The sequence below is a fragment of the Plecotus auritus genome (assembly GCF_963455305.1).
Source record: "Plecotus auritus genome assembly, chromosome: 4".
Taxonomy (NCBI): Eukaryota; Metazoa; Chordata; class Mammalia; order Chiroptera; family Vespertilionidae; genus Plecotus; species Plecotus auritus.
The window spans coordinates 152,934,197-152,958,734 of record NC_137775.1 but is presented as its reverse complement, the minus strand read 5'-3'; the positions used below and the strand labels follow the sequence as shown (position 1 = coordinate 152,958,734).

General features: G+C 39.8%; 1 protein-coding gene across 11 annotated transcripts in view; it reads left to right on the top strand.

Annotated features, from left to right (window-relative positions):
- The window catches only part of MAGI2 (membrane associated guanylate kinase, WW and PDZ domain containing 2), a 1,233,836-nt gene that overhangs the window by 915,371 nt on the left and 293,927 nt on the right, over positions 1–24,538 (top strand). For all 11 annotated transcript variants that reach the window (XM_080663639.1, XM_080663638.1, XM_080663637.1 and 8 more), the window contains one exon: positions 8,543–8,600. In XM_080663639.1, the coding sequence (XP_080519765.1) occupies positions 8,543–8,600 (58 nt within the window). The remainder of the gene's footprint in view (positions 1–8,542; positions 8,601–24,538) is intronic.

The window sequence follows — 24,538 nt, the reverse complement described above, 5'->3', positions numbered from 1 at the left end:
CATCTTTGTCTTCTTATTAAGTAGTGCTTTCCCAATATTCCACCTCTCATTCTGCTCACTTCCAAACCTTTTTTTCTTTTTCCAATTCCCCAGTTGCAGTTGTGTTCTGATCAATTAGGTCTATTATCAACATTTTCTCCCACTCCAAATGGGAATTTATCTTTCTGAGAATGATTTTGTTTGTTTTTCCATCCCAGGCTCCTGGCCCCCTTTTCTCTTTTCTGCATACTCACCACCATTTCTGATCCAGAATGGGCCACTGGATTGTTGGTGCTGCTGGATTGGGGCATTTATGTTTCTGCATCTATGTTTCTGCATTTATGTTCTGCTTATATAAAAGGTTTAAAGTTCTTGGTATTTTCTCCTAATTATGTTGTAGTCATTGGTTCTGGGTGGTTTTGTTAGGATTTTTCAGGGTTAGTGGAGAGGTTAACATTTAAATGTCGGACTTTACAATATAGAAGCTCATTATGTTTCAATAAATAAATTTTAGTGGATAATAATAATAAATGGATAGAACAATGGGTGTATTAATGTAAACTCATAAAAGTTAAGATAGCCCTAGCTGGTTTGGCTCAGTGAATAGAGCGTCAGTCTATGGACTGAAGGCTCCCGGTTTGATTCGGGTCAAGGGCATATACCCGGATTGCAGACTTGATCCCCAGTGGGGGCATGCAGGATGCAGCCAATCAATGATTCTGTCTCATCATTGTTGTTTCTATCTCTCTCTCTCTCTCTCCCTTCCTCTCTGAAATCAACAAAAATATTTTTTTAAAGTTAAGATAAACTGGAGCTGTATATTTTGAAATCCTAAGCCTATAGTTGCTTTCCAAATCTTTCTTTATATCCAGAGCTCTAGAAATATTAAAAACAAAAACAAAAATCTTCTCGGTTCATTGTCTTTTGACCTTCTAATGCATCTTGAAAACATAAAGCAGATATGACTCTCTAAGTCGTTAGTAGACAACATCCTTTTTTGTGCCGTGCCTCCCTACCACCACTTCTTATCACCATCTCGAATAGATTACTCTGTCATGTTTAAGTTAGCATTTCACAAGTTCACATCTATGTTTGACAGCTTTTTCCCAAGTAGAAAATGGCCCTTGAATGCCCAAAACATTTTTGAGCACACATTTCTTTGCGTACCAATGTCTGTCAGATAATCTTGTACATTTTCTACTCAAGTTTGGTCAGATACATTAAGGAATACATTTATTTGGAATTGTTTCTGCAATTGTATTTTTTTTTATTAAGAACAAGCCCATGAAATCATGGTCAATAATTTAAAAATGCATTATAATACTGTGGTAATAAAAACCTCAGGCTGAATCCACATGATAACATGAATTGAATGTCAGTACAGTAAAATACAGCTCAGCTAGTTCTTTCCCCTATAAAAATAGTAAAGCTTCTATTTGCCCGTGAATGAAGACCTCACAGCCTGTATTTCCATGAAATCAAAAGACTCTGTACTCTTTCATGTCATATATAGAACATAAATGAACATTTTCTATTTTTAATTTTAGGTTGCACAGTTTGTTGTTTTGTTTGTTTATTTTCCTGACTAAATGAAATAAAATTCTCTGATAAAGATGGGCCAATTTGAGTCTTAATACACAGAAAAAGTCTGGAAGGATACATACTCTCAACTTTATCTTTATGTAGGGAAATGGGACTATAATTAGCTTATCATTATTATATGGATATTGTTAAAAACAAGAATGTATCCAGAATTTACTTTTATAATTGCAACTGCATTTTGAATAAAGGAAAAGAGAGGCAGATATAATAAAAGTTTTTTATATTTTTATTCTTACACAGTATCCTTTTCCTCCTTTTTCTTTCATTCTAAAAATGTGTTTCTTGTAAAAACTCACATTCTTTAGAACTACTTGGGGGTATAAATTATATAACATTTTCAGGAAAATTTAGTTCTATTTTTCAATTTGTGTTATATACACATATAAATACATATATAATATATATTATATATATATATATATATATATATATATATATATATATATATACCAAAAACCCAATAAAGATTGGAGAAAAACATTTAAATTAGTATTAGCTATTACCATATTGTGTACTATGCATTATATCATTCGACCTAGGGAAAATTGTATGTTTCTTATGTTCTGTTATAATAAAGAAAATAGCAAGAGCCTCAATTAAAAATTAAATGTAGTCCAAATAAAATAATATAGAGTTAAAGGAAATGGTCTCCCCTTCTGGTCCCTGTTCCTCTCCAATATATTAGTACTTTGTATGTTTCCAAAATTGGTCTGCTTTCCTGGCTTTGAGAATTGTAAACTGCCCACCAGGATGGCCTATACACAACCTTATGTGAATTAACATAACCCATGCTAAGGCCTGTACAGACATTGCCTCCCAGGAAAGGAACAAAGCCTGACTTCAGATTTTGCACTCATATTATTAAATCTATTTTCTAGGTTTCAAGATGCAGTAACTCTTAAATGTGAATGTGGTATTTACCTAGTTTTTCCAGCAGAAAGATAGACAACAGAAAAAGAAAAAGGTAAAATAACAAAATTAAAAATCACTATCTTGGAAAAGTCTATAGAAAAAAATCAACATAATATAAAAGCATACTAGTATAAATACAAAAATTCTGCATTCTCATTTTTTAAAGAATTTAACACTATCCTAATGAATTCAGTGTTATATGTATCAGTGTTTTTATTTTGAAATTATTTTAAATTTCAAGAAAATTGCAAAAATAGTGCAAAGTATTTTCACATACCTTTTGCCTAGCTTCCCCTAATGTTAACATCATTTATAATACAATACGGAAGCCAAGAAATTAATATTCATATAGACTGTTAACTAATGTACAAATCTTATTTGAATCTTGCTAATTGTGTCACTAATGTCCCTTTTCTGGTCCAGGTCCCAACACAGAATCCTACAGTGCATTTCAGCTCCCTTTCTCCAGGCTCCTCCACAGCATGACAGTACCTCAGTCTTTCTATTTCATGACCTTGACACTTTTGAAGAGTACTGACCATTTAATTTATAGATTGCCACAGACGTGGCTCTGTATCTACCTAAGGGCCCAACCCCCACCCATACCTGATTATTCTGTGGTTGTGTTCTTAACCTGAAGGCAGCCATAACATTGATCTGCCAGGCCAAACACTTGGATCTATTTTGAAGAAAATGAACTGAGTTAGTGAATTCTTTGTGGGTTGGAATACAGAATTGGTGAACTGAGAGATCAAGCAACAGTAGCTGTGCCTGAGATAAAAAGTAACATAGAGCCGGGCCGGTGTGACTCAGTGGTTGCGTGTCAACCCAAGAACCAAGAGGTCGCTAGTTGGATTCCTCAATCCTTAGTAGAGGGCATGCGGGAGGCAGCCAATCGATGTTCTGCTCTCACATCAATGTTTCTATCTCTGTCTTCATTCTCCTCTCCCTTCCTCTCTCTAAAAAAGTAACATAGAGTCAAGTTCAGGGTAGCCATTGCAGGACATATACAAGATGAGCAGCAGAGGTAGCCAGCCAGTAAACGAGAAAGAAACACAGACACAGAGATAAAGGACATCATTTAAAAGATAAAGTAGGGCAGACAGAAGGGACTTTCTGAAATATCCTGAGTTAGTGTATCCTAGGTTCCTTACAGCTTTATTTGGGTCCCATTTCCATAAGAAATACTGACCTTGTATTCTACAAGTTTTCCAGTTGCAGCCTAAAAACTGTTTTTTTGTGAGTTAGCATAAAGGAGCCTCTATTTCCTGCAATGAAAGTGAACCTAGCAAACAAATAAATAAAATTTTGAAAGAGAAACTAAGTACAAAGTATACCATAGTAGCTGTGGCGGAATCCAGGCCGAACAGGATGCCTACTGAATCTTTTGATTCTATTGCAGTCTTATAAAGCTTATATGACTGACTGCAAATTAATCTAGATGTTTATGCTGACTTCTGCAGAAGGGATCACTGTAGGAATACCTAATCACTGAATTTGCTCCATGGTTCCATGGCCTGAAAACAATCTCAATTAAAACGGTTCTTAATGCAGCATTAACCTTGCTGATCTCAAGTATTTATTTTTCCCTTTGCATAGTATATGTTATTCTTTCATCAGTGTGACCTTAATCATCTGTAAATTTGTCAGGTATTGTTAAATAAAGTGTTCTAAGTAACCTAGGACCTAAGAGCTCCAAACTACATGCTTGTCTGATTAAGCAAATAGTCAAAAACTGGAATTTTTTTTTTATTTATTACCTTTATTTTAAAAAGAAGCAATTGATTTTTAAAATTTAACTCAGGTCCAAATAGCTCACTTTTCACAGTGAAAGATGATTCTCAAATTTTCATGATCTAAAAATTTGTGGTTTTTTAATTACCATTAGCCTAGCCAGTGGTCGGCAAACTGCGGCTCGCGAGCCACATGCGACTCGCGAGCCGCGGTTTGCCGCTCCGTTGACTGAGTTTGCCGACCACTGACCTAGACCTTTCTTTGCTGCCCAGGAAAAATGTCATTAAAGGGAATACACACAAATACCCTTGCGCATGCACATGCTGATGAACACGTATATATACACACATACATGTTCATATATATGAATATACATACATATAAATGCACATGCATACATAATAAATACACACAGCTGTTTAAATATTGGCTGTAGATTTTTATACCCATTCTGCCACATTTACAAATGAAGTAATGTATGTATGTGTTACTGGTTTCTTGTAACATTCATCTATCAATCCCTTGCAAATATTTAAAATGAAATAAATGGCAGCCCTTTGGAACAGATGGTTGGAGTTATAGTATCATTTTGTCTCAAAATTTGAGTTAAGGACCACTAATAGTTTATTTTAAAGTACAAATGTTTATAATACATAATTTGGGGAGGCACAAATTAACAGTTCAATTTGGAAATATGAAACAAGCAGGCAAACAAACACAATATATTGATTTATTATGAAAAAAGAAAATCGATTCTCTCTAAATTCTGATGAATACCTCATGATGGCAAGGGGAAAGGATGATAAGTAAATGTTGGCAGAACCTTTGGTACTGTAAATCTGCAAAGATAAAGTAACGATGAAATCTGTACTTCCAGAATACAATGCTTAGAATTAGTAATTTACTTAAAAAAGAGCCAAAGATAAGGAATACATGAAGAAATAGTTGATATTATAAAAGATAATTTTAAAAATTGGACTATGAAATGCTTCCATGTAACAATGTCATTAAGAAGTAAGACTAGTATCCATAAAATTAGCCATATTAGGCTTTTATTCTATATTGAATATGATATTTTGTATTTCGTTCATGAAATTATATTAAACTTATTTAAATATGAATCTGTATATTTAGCCATATTAATAACAAATATCCATAATATTGATTGCTGTGTTCTGTATATTCTTTTACTTAAGTAAAAGGCACGTCACTGTTGTAAAAGACACCCAATAGGTATTTGTCAAATGGATTCTTCATTTTTATAGTCAGATTCTACAGTAGCTTGAAAGATTTAGTGAAAACCATCTGGATCATTATTCTACTTATTCTTAATTAAGTGTTATTTATGCTGTGTTAAACACAGTATCTAAGTTGGGTAAAATAGCTGGAACCAGAGCACAGGGATTTTAAATTCCGAGTTGTTGTTATGGTAAAATGATTTAGTACATGGAAACTCATCAGTTTACCTGAACCATGGTAAATACCCAGCATGAGTTTGCTGTCATTATCGTTTTGAAAGAAAAATTTCATAAGGTATTCCACAATTTGGTGTTATGATTTTATTAAGATATAACTAATCTAAGAATTATTAAACAAAGTCATAATCTAGACTTTATATTTTTTAAAAAGAAACACTAGAAAAATTTCTTCAGTATTTAAGCTAAGATCCAATGATAGAAACCATAGAGGAAAACAATGAAAAACTTACCAAACTTCTATGTGTTAAAAGAAATGTTCAGCAAAATTAAAACCTAAACAAACTTTTAACATATGTGCAACATATGTGGTAAAGAATTAGTATCCTTAATAAGTAAAGAGCTCTTATGAATTAATAAAAATTAATTTAATTAGAAATCCACAAAAGAAAAAATAATTGTCCAAAGATTGACAAATGAAAAATGGTCAAGCTAACTAGAAATCAAAGAAAGGTAAATTAAAACAGCTATGAGCTGCCATTTTAAAAAATAATTTGATTTTTAAAATAATGATGCATAATCCTTTATCTGCATATCTAGAATTCAAAAGCTCGAAAAACTGCTTTTTGTAACTTATTTGGCAGCAAAACAGAACCTGATCTGGACACACTGGCAACAAACCAGTGCAAACTGATATGAAGTAGTCATTTATGCCTCCTAGTGTGAATCATGTAATTTGGCTGTATAAATACTCATGTATTTGATTATAAAGTGCTTCCCAGACTCTGCTTGGAGTGCTATAAATTAGAAATCATTTGCATCATGTTAACTTTCTAAAATTGGAGAAATACTGAATTCCAAAACCTATCTCTGTCCCTAAAAGTTTTGGATGGGGAATTACATACCTGTGTTTAATTTGATGGCACAGAGAAATAAAGTCACTCAGTGAGATTATAAATTGGTTCTCTTTTGTGAGTGTGAAGGTAGTAATCTGGCTGGATATCAAAAGCCATAAAAGAGTACATGCCCTTTAATCTAAAATCCCACCTCTGGGAATTTATTATTACTAAATTACTAGGAAAGTGATGACAGATTTAGGTTTTAATAAATTCAACACAGATGATATGTAATAGGTAAAGACTGGAAAGTCCCATTTATACTAATAAAAGCTTAGGTGGCTCTCGTGCCCTCACGTCATCACAAGATGGCCACCCCCATGCCATCACAAGAAGGCTGCCCCCACATCATCACAAGTTGGCTGCCCCATGTCATCACAAGATGGCCATCCCCAAGCCATCACAAGATGGCCGCCCCCACATCATCACAAGATGGCTGGCAAGGGAGGCAGTTGGGGGTGACCAGGCTGTCAGGGGAGGGCAGTTGGGGGTGATCAGGCCTGCAGGGGAGGGTGCAGGCTGGGCTGAGGGACACCCTCCCAGTGCACGAATTTTGTGCACTGGCCTCTAGTTGTTCAATAATAGAAGGCTGCTGGATTATGAAAGCTCTGAACATACCACAGACTACTAGCCTGCCAATTTAAAAGTGATATTGTTAGTAACATTTATTTATGTTGAAAGATGCCCTTGATAGTTTGTTAAATAGAAGTAGGCTATAAAAATAATATGTACTATAGAATTTAATATCTTAAAAATAGTATTTGCATATATGAAGAATATTCATCAAAATATTAATGGTGGTTATCTCTGGATGGAGGAATTGCAGGTGATTCTAATTGTTTTATAACTATACTTTGCAATCAATATATATTACTACTATAATAACAACTTTTAAATTTCTTTATTACTATTAAATTTAATTACTACTATAATTACAACTTTTAAATCTCATTTAAAGATATTATTGAAAGCATGCCAATATATCGTACTTAAATTTCAAATTCTATATACATAAAATTAATAGAAAAATATAATATTATTTATATTTAGAAATTAATAATTATAAAGGCTCCATGTATCATGAAGCAAAGCCTGGTTTTCAAAGAGCCTGATTTTGCCTATAATAGCATTTATGGCTATTTTAAATATATGTGAATTAAAATTACCCATGGAGAATTGGAAATATGAACCATATTGTCAAGGAAAATGTGTGTAGAATTTTAGACTTTATAAAAATATGCCTGGCCAAAACCGGTTTGGCTCAGTGGATAGAGCGTCAGCCTGCGGACTGAAAGGTCCCAGGTTCGATTCCGGTCAAGGGCATGTAACTTGGTTGCGGGCACATCCCCAGTGGGAGGTGTGCAAGAGGCAACTGATCGATGTTTCTCTCTCATCGATGTTTCTGACTATCTATCCCTCTTCCTTCCTCTCTGTAAAAAATCAATAAAATATATTAAAAAAAAAAAAAAAAATATGCCTGAAAGTATATTGGCAGTACTCAAAATCTGACCCATGTGGAGAGAACAGCAAGCTAACCATCTTGACTAGTGAGATATCAATTGAGAATTTATAATGTCTGTGTTACATTCACCAGAAAAAATATTGCTGTCTTCAGAAATATATTTTCAAAATATGATCTTTATCCTGAAACTATCCTTTTAACAATACACATAAATAAGAAAGCCATACGCACTTTCAGGAAAGCAGTGTGCCTTCTGTATTGCCTTAGTGGTGATAGCATGATGATGTGCCATCATCCTGCTTGGCGTGGATAAACAGCTAGACGCAGTACATCTGCAGAGGAGACAGCTCTGTTTTAACTGCCAATTTTCAAGTCGATGCTTCTAATACGATATGGTGAAATTTGGTGCTGACTCTGAATGCTTTACTCCACTTTGGTAGATTATTTCTACAATTCACAAACAATTAAATTATATTACTTTTTATTAGAAATTGTGATATCTTTTACTTATTTACTAAAAGAAATAACTTTTTATTTTTCAGAGCTTCCATATGGCTGGGAAAAAATCGATGATCCCATATATGGCACTTATTATGTTGAGTAAGTCTCCAAGAGTGATATTAACTTGTTATTAATGTGTCGTGAAATTGTGTTAGTATTTCATTTATGGAGCATGTGTGGCTAATAGTCCCTTTATTTCCCTTTCATCTTACTTTGAAGTATCCACAAAGACTCCAGCAGCACTAGCTAGCTATTTCTTGCCTCTTCCAGCTGGCTAATTTGTCATTCCTTTTCTTTGACTCAAGACTTTAAAACACCAATTGGAAAAGTGTGTTTCACCTTGTCCTCTAAATGAGTGATAATTAAAGATATCAAAGTAAATAACTGCCTTTCATTTTGCAATCAAAATGTTGGGAGCTGACCGGAGGTGTAGAAGAGATGTTCTATTAAACCAGATTTCAAAGACAATTAAATGAAGCAGCCATATTTTCCATTCAAAGGAAAAAATAAATTTTAAATATTTGTTCACTTATAATCCCATTTCAAATCAATAGTATTCTTTCTGTAGATTGGATTTCTATATTATTGGAGGTTGCACTGCCTTAATGTATTCTGGAATAATATGAGTTTTCCCCTCTATGAACCCTTTTATTCAAAACTAGAGGCCTGGTGCACGAAATTCGTGCATGGGGGGGGGGGCGGGAGGGTGTCCCTCAGCCCAGCCTGCACCCTCTCCAATCTGGGGCACCTTGAGGGATGTCCAACTGCCCGTTTAGGCCCGATCCCAGTGCTCACCTGCCTGCCTTCCTGATTGCCCCTAACCGCTTCTGCCTGCCAGCCTGATCACCCCCTAACCACTCCCCTGCCAGCCTGATTGATGCCTAACTGCTCCCCTGCCAGCCTGATTGCCCCTAACTGCCCTCCCCTGCTGGCCTGGTCACCCCTAACTTCCCTCTTCTGCCAGCCTGGTCACCCCTAACTGCCCTCCCCTCAGGCTTGATCGCCCCCAACTGCCCTCCCCTGCAGGCATGGTCACCTCTAACTGCCCTTCCCTACAGGCCTGGTCCCCCCCAACTGCCCTTCCCTGCAGGCCTGCTCCCCCCACAACTGCTCTCCCCTAAGGCCTGGGTCCCCCCAAACTGCCCTACCCTGCAGGCCCGGTCACCCCCAACTTCCCTCTTCTGCCAGCCTGGTCATCCCTAACTGCCCTCCCCTGCAGGCTTGATCACCCCCAACTGCCCCCCCTGCAGGCATGGTCACCCCTAACTGCCCTCCCCTACATGCCTGGTCCCCCGCCAACTGTTCTCCCCTGCAGGCCTGGGTCCCCCCCAACTGCCCTTCCCTGCAGGTCCGGTCGCCCCCAACTTCCCTCCTCTGCCGACCTGGTCACTCCTAACTGCCCTCCCCTGCAGGCTTGATCACCCCCAACTCCCCCCCCTGCAGGCATGGTCACCCCTAACTGCCCTCCCCTACATGCCTGGTCCCCCGCCAACTGTTCTCCCCTGCAGGCCTGGGTCCCCCCCAACTGCCCTTCCCTGCAGGTCCGGTCGCCCCCAACTTCCCTCCTCTGCCGACCTGGTCACTCCTAACTGCCCTCCCCTGCAGGCTTGATCGTGCCCAACTGCCCTCCCCTGCAGGCATGGTCACCTCTAACTACCCTTCCCTGCAGGCCTGGTCCCCCTGCAACTGCTCTCCCCTGCAGGCCTGGGTCCCCCCCCCCAATTGCCCTTCCCTGCAGGCCTGGTCCCCCTGCAACTGCCCTCTCTTGCAGGCCTGGTCCCTCCCAACTGCCCTCCCTTGCTGGCCATCTTGTGGCAGCCATCTTGTGTCCACATGGGGGCAGCCATCTTTGACCACATGGGGGCAGCCATCTTTTGTGTTGGAGTGATGGTCAATTTGCATATTCCTCTTTTATTAGATAGGATAGAGGCCTGGTGCACAGGTGGGGGTGTCCTGGATCATGGTGGGAGTTCCCTTGGGGCGTGGGGAGGCCTGGGCGAGGGGCCTGTGGTGGTTTGCAGGCCGGCCACGCCCCCTGGCAACCCGAGCGGAGGCCTGGTATCTGGGATTTATTTATCTTCTATAATTGAAACTTTGTAGCCTTGAGTGGAGGCCAGGGTGGGCGGAAGGCTTGGCTTCCTCCATCACCGGGGGCAACCCAAGCCTCCTGCTCTCTCCAGCTCTGTGGCCGCCACCATATTTGTTGGATTAATTTGCATACTCGCTCCTGGTGAGCATGGCTTGTGGGTGTAGCGGAGGTATGGTCAATTTGCATGTTTCTCTTTTATTAGATAGGATAAAGCCCCTATTAAGGATTAGACTACATACATATTTTTCTTGGGAAAATCAAGTAATATTCATAATTTTTAAAAGTTAAATATGTGACTTACTTTTCCAGAATCCCCTTTTCTGATAGAAAACATTTCTATTATCTATTGTGTCATATTGTTTGTGTTATTTGGGTGAATAGCAAAGTTTACATATTCCGTGTGAGATATATACTTTCCAAGAAGTGCAAAGGTTGGAAAACAAAAGACATTCACATTATTTATCAAGATCAAACTCTGTTTTCTACAATCACATTCTGCTTTAAAATAATAATCTAGATTGTCAAGGGTTATAAAAATTTTTTACTGATTTCTGAGAGGAAGGGAGAGGGAGAAAACGATAGAAACATCAATGATGAGAGAGTCATTGATCAGCTGCCCCCTACAGGCCCCACACTGGGGATCAAGCCCACAGCCCTGGGCATGTGCCCTGACTGGGAATTGAACTGTGATCTCCTAGTTCATAGGTCGATGCTCAACCACTGAGCCACGCCGACCGGGCAAGGGTGATAAATTGATGGTATTATTGCTAAATTGTTTTTGTAACAATATTCAAACAGTTACTGGGTTTTTTATAGGCATCAAGCCCTTCTCTGTGCTAGGGATGTATAGATCTGTGGTCAGCAAACTCATTAGTCAACAGAGCCAAATATCAATAGTACAACAATTGAAATTTCTTTTGAGAGCCAAATTTTTTAAATTTAAACTTCTTCTAATGCCACTTCTTCAAAATAGACTCACCCAGGCTGTGGTATTTTGTGGAAGAGCCACACTCAAGGGGCCAAAGAGCCTCATGTGGCTCGCGAGCCGCGGTTTGCCGACCACTGGTATAGGTGAATAAGATCCATGTTCTCCCTGCTCTTGAGTATCTTCCTCATCAACACTTGTCTTGAATACTTTGACCCACCATTTTCATTTAGTAAAGCCCCAATTTTGGCACACAGTCAGTCATTTTCAGTCAAAGTGAATTTGCCTCACTTTGCCATACCTTTTAACATAGTAAGATAAATAAGTAAGAAAAAAGTAAGATAAATACATTGAGCTATCTCTAATTGCAAAAATAAAGGGAAATCACTTTTAAAGTGTTTAAGGCCCCTAAGTCCCACTACATTGCTAACCAATTACAATATACAAATCCTATCTAATAAAAGAGTAATATGCAAATTAACCATCACTCCGCTACACCCACAAGCCACAACCAAAAGCCACGCCCACCGGCCAATCAGGAGCAAATATGCAAATAAACCCAACCAAGATGGCTACGGCTACAGAGAGCAGGAGGGAGGCTTGGGTTTCCCCGGCAATGGAGAAAGCCAAGCTTTCTGCCTGCCCTTGCCGGCCTAGGCCTCCACTCAAGGCTACAAAGTTTCAATGATAAAAGATACATAAATTCAAACAGAAATGGCAGCAGCCACGGAGCTGGAAAGAGCAGGAGGCTAGGGTTGCCCCCGGCGATGGAGGAATCCAAGCTTCTGCAGCCCTGGCCTGCCCAGGCCTCCACTTAAGGCTACAAAGTTTCAATTATAGAAGATACATAAATCCCAATAGAAATGGCTGCCGCCATGGAGCGAGCAGAAGACTTGGCTCTGTTCCAGGCTACAAAGTTTCAATTGTAGAAGATAAATAAACCCCAGATACCAGGGCCTCTGCTTGGGTCGCCAGGGGGCGTGGCCGGCCTGCAAACCACCACAGGCCCCTCGCCCAGGCTGCCCCACACCCCAAGGGAACCCCCACCCTGATCCAGGACACCCTTCAGGGCAAACCAGCTGGCCCCCACCTGTGCACCAGGCCTCTATCCTATCTAATAAAAGAGTAATATGCAGATTGACCATCACTCCAACACACAAGATGGCTGCTCCCATGTGGACACAAGATGGCCAGCAAGGGAGGGCAGTTGGGAGGGACCAGGCCTGCAAGGGAGGGCAGTTGTGGGTGATCAGGCCAGCAGGGGAGGGCAGTTGGGAGGGACCAGACCTGCAACGGAGGGCAGTTGGGGGCGATCAAGCCTGCAGGGGAGGGCAGTTAGGGGTGACCAAGCCAGCAGAGGAAGGAATTTGGGGGCGACCAGCCCTGCAGGGAAAGGCAGTTGGGAGGGACCCAGGCCTGCAGGGGAGAGCAGTTGGGGTAACCAAGCCGGCAGGGGAGGGCAGTTAGGGGTGATCAGGCCTGCAGGGGAGGGCAGTTGGGGGGACCCAGGCATGCAGGGGAGAGCAGTTGAGGGGGACCAGGCCTGCAGGGGAGGGCAGTTAGGGGTGACCAGGCCTGCAGGGGAGGGCAGTTAGGGGCAAACAGGCTGGCAGGGGAGTGGTTAGGGGGTGATCAGGCTGGCAGGCAGAAGCGGTTAGGGGCAATCAGGAAGGCAGGCAGGTGAGCAGTTGGGAGCCAGCAGTCCTGGATTGTGAGAGGGATGTCCCCAGATTGGAGAGGGTGCAGGCTGGGCTGAGGGACACCCGACCCCCCTCTCCCTCCCATGCACGAATTTTGTGCACCGGGCCTCTAGTATTTTAATAATAATATATCTGCAGTTTCTGGGTAAATTTATCAGCATTAAATGTTTCCAATAAATGCTAGCTTATCTCAGTTCACTGAATCAGACTGTACTGTGCCAAAGCTTATTACATCTGAAATCCAAGGCAGTTTCATATGAGGAAAGAGAACTGAGATATCTTACATGCCAGATCATCTTTGATGCACTTCCTTGCAAAATTCAGAGAATAAGAACCTTTTCCTTAATCTAGATATTGGCAAACTCCATAAAAAGCCAGATAGCAAATATTTGGGGCAGGGGGTGGGGGACATATGGCCTCTGTCACAATTACTCAATTCAACCATTGTAGCTTGAAAGCAACCATAGATGTCAGTTAAATTAATGGGCATAGCGGTGTTTTAATAAAACTTTATTTATAAAAACAGTCAGCTGGCTGAAATTGACCTGCAGAGCATAGTTTGCTGACCCCTGCCTTATTCTAATTCTTCAGATTGTTTTTCCATGTCTTCCTCAACTCCTTTTGAGCTGCCATCTAAAGTTGGAAACAATATTTAACTCAAACCTCTCTTTTCTGCTCTAATTATCTGTCATAGAAGTGAGACATCCATATGTCAGAAAACAATGCTTCCTAATTTCTTGATCATTGAGGTGTGTGTTCTTTAAGTAAAGATATGCTGCTCGATTGTAGTTAATTATTGAATTGGACATTGACTATAACTCTAAAAGAAAATTGTCCTCATTATCATTATACTTCAAATGGTTATTCTTTTGTTTGTTTTTGCTTAAATTATATATATCTCTACATTTTTCCACTTTATTTTTTGAGCATCACCACCATAATCAGGAAGTTATTTATATTTTAATCAGCCATGTCCTATGTTAGATCAGACAGGCATTTAAGAGTTTTAGATTCCAAATAATAGCTGAGATCATGATATAGGTGAGTCTAATAGTTTAGTGTCCCTCAAGTTTCATCCAGTTCTATTACTTCTCATGGCTTTTCCCCATTACGTAATACCGTAAGGTATATCAATACCAGTGTGGGCATTATCAAGCCAAGCAAAAAATTGAGATCAATCATTCATACAAATGTAAAAGTAATTTTAAGTAGAATTACATCCCAATATTTCTTAAAAACATCTTTTGGAAAAAGTTAATCAGAATATTTAAAATACCTTAATTTATTTTATATAATATAATATTTCTTGAAATAAGAGATTATTTTCCACCACAACAAAGATACTTTATCCATTTGAATTGGACCATGCCAGTCTACATGGCTTGTTTTAATTGTTCCAAAAATGTGAATCTCATCTCTAAGACACTATTATTTTCACAAGGTATATTGGTTCTGAATAATAGGTTTGTTTGTGAAATCTACATGAACAGATATGTGAATATTGTAGTTATTTATTCTTGTTGGTCCATAGAGTATTTTTGTTGGAAAAAGTCTAATTTGTGTAGATACCTATGTAATAAAGAGGTAATATGTAAATTGACCCTCACACCCTCACACAAGATGGCCGCCCCATTTGGTCAAAGATGGCCACTCCCATGTGGTCAAAGATGGCCAGCAGGGGAGGGTAGTTGTGCATGATCAGGCCGGCCAGGGAGGGCAGTTGGGGACAACCAGGCCGGCAGGGGAGGGCAGTTGGGGTGACCAGGCCGGCAGGGGCGGGCAGTTAGGGGCGACCAGGCTGGCCGGGGAGGGCAGTTGGGGGCAACCAGGCTGGCACAGGAGGGCAGTTAGGGGCAACCAAGCCAGCAGAGGAGGGCAGTTGGTGGTTACCGGGCCAGCAGGGAGGGAAGTTGGAGGCAATCAGGCTGACAGGGGAGCAGTTAGGCATCAATCAGGCTGGCAGGGGAGTGGTTAGGGGGTGATCAGGCTGGCAGGTAAGCGAGCGGTTGGGAGCCAGCAGTCCGGATTGTGAGAGGGATGTCCAACTGCCGGACATCCCCCAAGGGGATCCATATTGGAGAGAGTGCAGGCTGGGCTGAGGGACACCCCCCAGTGTATGAATTTCATGCAGTGGGCCTCTAGTCATAAATATAAAATATAATATGCCTAGATTAAGACAGTTTATAATTGAAGTGATAACATTAATTTCAATACCTTAAATAATCATGCATTTTAGTTTGCAACTTTAATATTTAGTTAATGTTATCCCTGGCTGGTTTTGCTCAGTGGATAGAGCATCAGACCTCGGACTGAAGGGTCCTGGGTTTGATTCCAGTCAAGGGCACCTACCTTGGTTGCAGGTTCCCTGGCCCTGCTCAGGTGCGTGAAGGAGGCAACCAATCTATGTGTCTCTCTCATATCGATGTTTCTCCCTCTCTCTCCCTTCCCTTCCATTCTCTCTAAAAATCAATGGAAAAATATCCAGTGAGGATTTAAAAAAAATATATTTAGTTAATGTTATAAACCAAGGTTGTCTTTATGATAAACCTGTAATCAAGAAAATGTTGATTCCCTAGTACTATTGATGATGATGGATGATGTATTCTCTGCAGAACATTCTCTGTATCATTTTTGATGTTTAATTATACCCCCATTTATGCAATTGAATGTGCCAGTGACAAAATATGAAAAACATTTCACCTCCCATCCAGTGACCAAAAAAGCCTGTGCAAGGACATTAGAAGTCCAGCTTAGAAGTCAGTCACTCTCTTCAATGGACCGACATCTGGGAGCAGAAGTTGCAGAGTGGACTCTTTGTCACCGACAGGGCATGTCAGGTTGAAATCAGTCTGTGCCTCTGGCGCAGTTGCAGACACTTATTTTCCTGTCAGCCACAGCCAGGCAGTTAGGAATTCCAGCAATCAATAGCAGGAAAGTGTTTATACAACTTGAAACTGAAAAACCTAGATTGAATAGCTTTCAACCACTATTACTGACTTTACCTTCCTGAGCCATAATTCTGTCCTGTGCAAAGTCAATGTTAAAGTTACAGGTTTAATATATTTAAAAGTCAGAAAAGTTATCCTCTTCATCATAGCACCAAAATAGTTAACATTTACTGTCTACCAAGTATGTGCCAGGAACTGGGCTGGTGCTCAACTGTCTTTACCACAATTATTTACAATCCTTTCTCTAGTGATAGGGAGGTGAATTGTCCTAAGTGTACATTGAGGAAACTGGCTGAAGAAGTTAAGGGACTTACCCAATATCACACAGTACAGAGAGGAATGGTCCTAGTTTGCACCCGGGCAGTCTGACTGTAGAGCCCGGATTCCAACCTCTGCTGAAAATGCCTCCCACAGATTTAGTGTTCATAATCCATCATGGTCCAAACAAGCCTCAGACTTATTACTGGAGAAGAATGAGGGGTCATTGGGGAAAGTCTCCTCTCTGGCTCCCATCTAATATGGTCTCAGCAGGATGCTCAGCAATGGGCGGTCATGCTGTGCACAGCCTGTGAGACCAGCTTCTGACCCAAGCATTCTGAGCCGTCAGCTCCACTGCCCACTACTTCCGAGGGCTCTGGACAGCTGGCCACTGAGAGCAAGATTTGCAAGATTTGAACAAGGTGGAGGCCATCGTGTGGACCTTAACGTAAGAATATCAACACTGATTTGGAGCAGTAGAGGCATCCACACAGCTCTGTATGTTAGAGAACAATGGCCATAACTCATCTATTTCATTTACATCTTCTCTTATTTCATTTACAGACAGAGCAGACGGACCAAGTTTCTACTCTGTGTACCAGCAAAGAGAAGTTAGCCCAATTTTTCCTGACAGACACCAAATCCATGATAGTACAGCACTTAGCAACATCTTAAAATGTCCTCAGTTGCTAACCAGAAATGTAACTGTCACTGCTCATAAAGAAAGGGAAAATTTTTTAATGAAAAAAAAAAAAACACCACAAAATGTAGAGTTGAACAGCTGTGACTTTTGTACAAAAGTGGTTTCCCCTCCCCTTTTGTGAAATTATGTCTGCTGGGTACATTTGGGTTTCAATGGCAGCTACACAATTTGCTTAACTAGCTGGTCCCAAAGATACAATTTTCTGGAACAGCTTTCACACAAAGCTGCCTTCTCTGGCACAGATGGAGAGGCAAACCACGTAACCACAGTTAAAACGATAGTGGAGACTGGCAGATCTGGTTTTCGTGTAAAAGTTTTACAGGTTTTTCGTGTGATGTCATACATCTGCTACTATAAAACACTATTTGTGTGCAATTCCAGCAAGTCTGAAAAACACTGCAAACTATCTTCAATGTAGCATTAAATGTAAAAGGAAAATCATATTCACTTCATGATTAATAGTAAGTATTCGTCGTGAGGTCGCATGTTGGAAAGTGGTTGAGAGGATTTTAACTCAATATCATGTCTTAAGAATGTTTCTATTCGTCATGCCTTTGAAAGATTTTCTACATTTTCAGAGAAAAAACTTTCTAACTTTATAATTTCCTAAGTAACAACTGTAAAACATTTCCACTTAGAAATAAACAGAAAAGGATAGCCTTTTAATTTTTCGGTTGTTCTTAGAGTTTTTTTCTATACTGAAAGTTAATTTTTTACATTTTTTAGTTTTTCCCTTCAATCTTCAAAGACTAGCAAACTTTTTTTGATGCTATTTAAACAACTAGAGGCCTGGTGCATGAAATTCATGCACAGGTAGGGTCCCTAGGCCTCCCCGCCTCCCCGCCTCCTCCTTTCCTCACCACCCACACACCGCCACCGCACAGTCCCCCCGCCCCCGCCTCCTCCTTCCCTCGCTCCCTCAGTTCCCCGCTGCCTCCGCTGGTCTCCCGCCATGTTCCACACCACCCCCGGGTGGTCAGCGCATGTCATAGCGAGCAATCAAACTACCGCTCTCCTGGTCAAACTCCTGAGGGGACAATTTGCATATTAGGCTTTTATATAGATATATTATTTAACAAAGCATTCCCCCACCACCACCACCAATTTCCTCCCCTCAGATTTATATAATAGAACATGCTAAACTGAAGTGGCATTGTTGGTGAAGTTGCTCAGTGACTTCCTGTGCTAAGATGAGCTCTAAATCCTGTAAAAAGCATTTGGTCATGTCAGTTATTATCACTTAGTGTCCAAAAGTATGGGCTGCAGTTTCACCGTATGCCAAGCTCACAGGATTCTGAGCAGACAGGTTACTGAGAATGAGAAGGAAGATGAGAGGTAAGGGATATTATGTGCCAAGTAGTATTCTAAATGCTTAACATATATTAGCTCATTTAACCCTCACATTAAAACCTATGAAGTTTCTTTTATTATTGCCATTTTATAGATAAGGAAACTGAGGTATGGAAATTTGTATAAGTTCTAAATGATGGAGGTAGAATTTGGACCTAGACAGTCTCATTCCACAGGTGACATTTAGCACTTTACTCAGGTATGTAGTTAGTACTCCAATAAATGCCAGTTATTTTTTCTTGTTTGTCCCAATGACATGGATAAGACTTTTCCTTGTGGCATTACTGCTTTTTGAGCTCTTTCATGATTACAGCAAACCTCCCACAAAATGAACAATTCTAAGAAAAATATTTGATTTGTAGGAAACATTTACTTACTGTCATGTTCAGAGTGTACCATATTGAATAAAGAATAATGTTTCTTTAGAATTAGTGGTAATTCCATAAGCCCAATGCAAGTGATAAGTCAAGGACTGCAGAGGGTGTTGTCTCCATGTCTACCACAGAGGGGAGGTTTCAGGGTAATTCCTAAGGAAGTTATTTTTGTCATAATTATCTATCCTATGTGTCATCTAATGCACCTGAGGATTTATGATGATAGTAGTAGGAATGGTAATGTTTGAGGCACTATTTTTACTTGTACTGTGCTTTCCCATCCCTCATCCCAATTGACAGTCATGGACAGTGAGTAAGGATGAAGCTGTCTAATGCCAGATATAGCTAAGAAGGACCTTTCAATAGAGTAGCTATGTTTTTATATTAATACTAGAGGCCTGGTGCACAAATTCGTGCACGGGTGAGGTCCCTCAGTCTGCCAGTGATCGAGGCCTATCAGGGGGCCCGCCCAGGGGGAGGAACCCTGGGAGGTTGACCGGCAGGGGGGGAGGGGCTGTGGGCAGTTGGCTGGCCGGCCCCGCCCCCAATCGGGACGAGGGGGGCCGATCGGGAGCGGGGGTGGCCGGAGGGAGGGGCCGCAGGAGGTTGAGGGGCACCAATCAGGGCCCAGATCGAGCCAGTTGGCCACCACAGTGTGCATCATAGCGACCAGTTGTTCCAGTCATTCTGGTCATTCGGTCACTGGGCTTTTATATATATAGATAACAAGTTTATACTTTACAAAGTATTTTCTCGTATTTATTAAACAAGCACAACTCAGTTAACTTCACAGTTGAACAAAAGGAGCATGTCAAAATAAATATGGGTACTCTTATCTTTAACTGAACGACAATTAGCTCTTTTTTGCTGACTCATTAGATTTACATTTATACGCCCTTATGGCTGACCCAGGCCAATTTCAGTCTGTGGCATCATTCCTTACAAATAAGCAGTCAGGCTTCATAAGTGACGGCTCTCCTGGTTCCACACACATGCTCTTTATACTACATTAGCATTTCGATAGTGTGTAATTGATAATTCCTACTCATCTCCTCTGTACTGCTTGCTCACTCACTCATATCATATAAATTTCAACTGGCTATTGATTTACTTTCTTAATACTACTGTGCAACCACAGATCAGTAGAAAGGCTTATGGCTTCTTTTTACTTTTTAGGCCAGCATCCCTCAAATATTATAACACTACGATCCTTTCCATCAAAATGAAGTCTTATGTCCAATCTTCCTTTTCTTCACCACTGTGCAGGCAAGACCTGGATGGACGCCCCTCACTCACCCTTTACCTGAGATTAGAGATAATGTTTTATGCTGTGAGACGCCACCATTGCTGGTTCATTCTAGTAGGATCAAATTTTGTTCTTTATTTCAGTTGCCTTCCCCTCCCCTAAATATCTTTTCAACCAAAGAAAACTTAACTCTGTAATTAAATACACTGTTATTAGCAATTGTTTGATCTCATGAACTATCTTATGTAAGAAAACTTCTGGTTCCAAATAAAGAATGCTTTAGGCACTCAGACGTTTAAATTGGTTTAATTGCAGGTGAACTTTACAAATAAAAGTGAGGTATTCATCTTGACATCAGAGTTACATAGCAAAGTTTTTAAAAAAACAAACACACTAATTTTTACAATTCTACTAAATCATTTTCTTTGTCTAGAAATTAGTAATAAAAGACAGGGGAATTATTACTCTAGCTTCAACGTTTCTTTGAGAATATATCTGTGAAGAAAGATGAATGTAATGTAAACACTGACTTTTTTGGTTTGTTTGTCTTTCAGCATATTGTATGAATCTAACAAATTAAATCAAGCTCTTCTTTAGGCACTTCTGTGGAGGTTACACACAGGCAAACAACACAGCAGCACACCATATAGCACAGTGCAGGGGAAGCTAGTGGCAGAGACAGCAAAGTGAGGGACCACGGAGAGAGAGCAGGAATGGTCGGAATTGGGAGCACTGTGCTCTGTGCTCCTAAAGTAGGACCATGCTCCCTCCTTCTACTCCTTCTTACTGGGCCATGCAAACGTGAAATGGCCTTGTGAAGGCAGGCAGAACAACCTGCACTCAGGGAAGTGTGGCTTACAGTGGTTGCAGACAACCTTTTGAGCTAGATGTGACCTTTGTGGGGGCTATTATCCCTGCACTGAGAGGACCTAGAGCCCTGTGGGAAGTGCTGTCCCTCCTGCTGGAGGAGGGGGCCCCATCCCATGCAGCTCATTGCTAGGCAACCAAGAGAAAACGATCACCATCTCTCACTGGACAATTCTGTTTGCCTCTTGCCAAGACAATGTTACATAACAAGCAGATTATTGTTATTATGCTATCATTTATGAGATAGCTTATGTATTTTGTTAATTCCCTCTTTGGATTAAACATGCCATGTTTCTTGTGTGTGAACTACCTATGGTCTCATGTTACCAATCAGTATCATCACCTACTTGGGAGTCATATCTTAGACTGAGACTAAGTTCTAAAGTTAGCACATAAAATGAAAATTGCATATAGTCAATTATCCTAACAATCCCTTAAGAGCGTATAGTGTTGGAGACTAGCATAATGAAAAAACACAGCCATTTATTGTCCTTTGGTGTTGGAAAAAAGATTCTTTCTGGAATCAAAGTAGTTGGCAGGCAGTTAGTCTTTTTGATCTTTGATAGATGCCTAACTGGAATCACATTCAGCTCAGAGAAATGTTAATATTATTGGAGGAATAAGGGAACTTCATCAAACTAAGGAAACAGCAGATTGGTGTCATTCTTTGGGCACCCTATATTAAACAAAACAGGATGGTCACCTGATCAGGTAAAATGTAATACCCTCCTCCCCACATGAGAACTATATATATAGTTTCATCTGTTTTTAAATATGCAGATAATGTTCTTCAGAATTTTTGTGTCTGTCACAGAACATGATGTTAATAGTTTGTCCCAGTTTGCATTCATGATTTTGAATTTACAGGCTGGTACAAGATTACACTTAGCTTCCCTGGCTGTTATCTGTTAAATGAGTAGTCTGGATTAGGTGATTGATGAGGTCTCTTCCAGTTCAAGGAACAACCACTACACCTTGTGTTAATAAGAATAAATTTGGCTGCTTTCCTGTATCCAGCCTCATTAACTTTCTCATTATGATGGCTGATCAAAGAATACTTAAAATACTTGTTATTTGGCGAAACAATAACATACAGGGGTGGGCAGCAGTAGTTCTATAGTTGTGAATACACAAAACAAGAGTTTATTCTTATATTGTTATTTATTATTGTATTATTGTATAATTACTGTATTGTATTAACTGTAAACCTACTTTTGCCCACCCCTGTACACTACCATTCTTTTATTTTATTTTAATGATCTTAACAATCCAATCATACACATGTTATGAAAGGGTAGATTATTATAGTAGAATCTCCTTACAAAGCTATGGAAAAAAATAAAAATGTATTTGGTTTCTACAGACAAGAGACTGATGTTAAGAATATCATTGAAAGGGCAGAAAGATAAAGATAAGCTTATAACCAAAGGTCAAGATAAGAACTACTGGATTTTTCACCACTGTCACAGCTGAATATATTTGAAGGGATATTGCTTTCCCATTTTCTCTATAATACAAAGTCACATTATTAATCATTATTTATTACTAGTGTTTAACAGACTTCATATTTATCTAGGTGAAGTTACATTATAATAGACTCAGCTAATTATATAATAAAAATGGGTGAATCAAAAATTTTTATCAAATTTCACATATTAAAATTCAATATAGCTAAATAAGATGAACTTTAAAATTGTCAAGAAAAAATATTCTGTTCTGTGGCTGAGAAGGTTGACTGGATCTACTATAGGCAAAACCAGTAAAATTAGTTTGGCATTAATTTAGTCTGGAAGAAACTCACCATTAGAAGTTTGGTTTCTGAAAGGTTATTAGGTACCACTTGTTGAGACTGCCATCATGTAAAGATAGTTCCAATTTCCATTAAGCACAATACTCATATATGGAGGATGACTGAGTCCCCTCATGCTATTATTCCGTCACTTTCTTTAGTTTTAATTAGGCATCAAAAACACATGAGTATATTTTCAGATATATAAAATGTTAGGAATAATTGTCTTTTTTCTGTAATATTACTTAGTGGCATTTTACCTAACTCATTTAATCATCACCATATTGCTTTAGATACTATTATACCTGTTCTGCAGACAGAGAAACTTAAACTTAGAGAAGCCAGGCCATCAAGCTAGTGGTAGCAATAGAGCTGCAGTCCAGTACAGAAATTAAGAGACTTTATGCTGTCCATATTTAAAATACACTTGACTCCCAGACTCCAAATATAAAAATAATGTTAAAATCAACTTAAATTTATGTAATACTTTATTTACTTTGAAACTTTCACATATTATATATTTTTTTAATTTTATTGGTTAAGGTATTACAAATAGTAGTACATATGTCTCTTTTTTGTTTCCCCACTGACCTCCCCCCGGCCTTCCCTACCCCGCCGTCACTTGCCCTCGTCCCCCCGCCCCCAGTGTCTTGCGTCTGTTGGTTGTGCTTATATGCGTGCATACAAGTCCTTCGGTTGATCTCTTACCCCCACAACCCTTCCATACCTTCCCGCTGTAGTTTGACAGTCTGTTTGATGCTTCTACATATTATAATTGAGTGCTCTTCAAAACAGTCCTCTGACGTGGATAAGATATTTATAGATGAAGCAGTTGCAGTTCAGAGATATTAGGGGAATTTCACAAAGGCAGTACCTGGTAGACTCTTCAAACATAGTGTAAACCCCAATGCTGGTTTGGTCTCAAAGATGGTAGAGAATGACAACTCAGACTCACTGCAATTGGCTTTCACTTTGGTGAAACCCAGAGGTACACCTGAGATTGAGAGTACCAAGAGTCAGGTGGCTTCCCTGGCCTCTGTTATTCCTCATGACCTAATCTACCACTTACAGGTGACTTTTATGTGAGTTCCCACCAACACTTGAGGTTCTGCCATGTTACCACCTAAAGAATTTCTTGCTAAGTAAGTACTATGTTTTCATTTCTTACTGCATCCCTGGCTCTGAGGAAGACCTAACAAATCCTTTTCAAAGCCGGAGGCAAGACAAGCACAGTTGTGGTATTGACTACCTCCCTTCTCACTCATATACAACTTTAAGCATATTCATAAATAGTAGTGCAGAATCATCTTTTCATTATCATAATTGCCAAAGGCAGGGTGCAGGTTCAACTTCCAGTGTTGGCAAGGAAAATTAGAGTTCGGACAAGCCTGAGGGAAGCTGAAAGGCAACCCTTGGAGGAGACCCTTCTGGCTTGAAAACCATGTTGCCCTAAACCAGGCCTCCTGGCTAGCCAAGACATACTCTCATTGCTATTTCATTTCTCACTTTCTACGAAATGCAAAACATACCCACACACATATATTTTCTTGTGAAACGTGATCAGTCCCTATTTCCATGTACATAATCATTGGGCTCTTTAAAAAAATCATTTAATAATCAAAACAGGGTGCTATGATTTTACATTTTGTTTTCAGAAAATCAGCAGGTAATTTACAATAATGTGAAAGTTTTGCAATGAACACTGACTAAAAGAAATTGAGAATCACTTGAAACCTAAGTGTATATTTGTGTCAGAACCACATAAATGAAAGTTATTGGGTTTGGCAC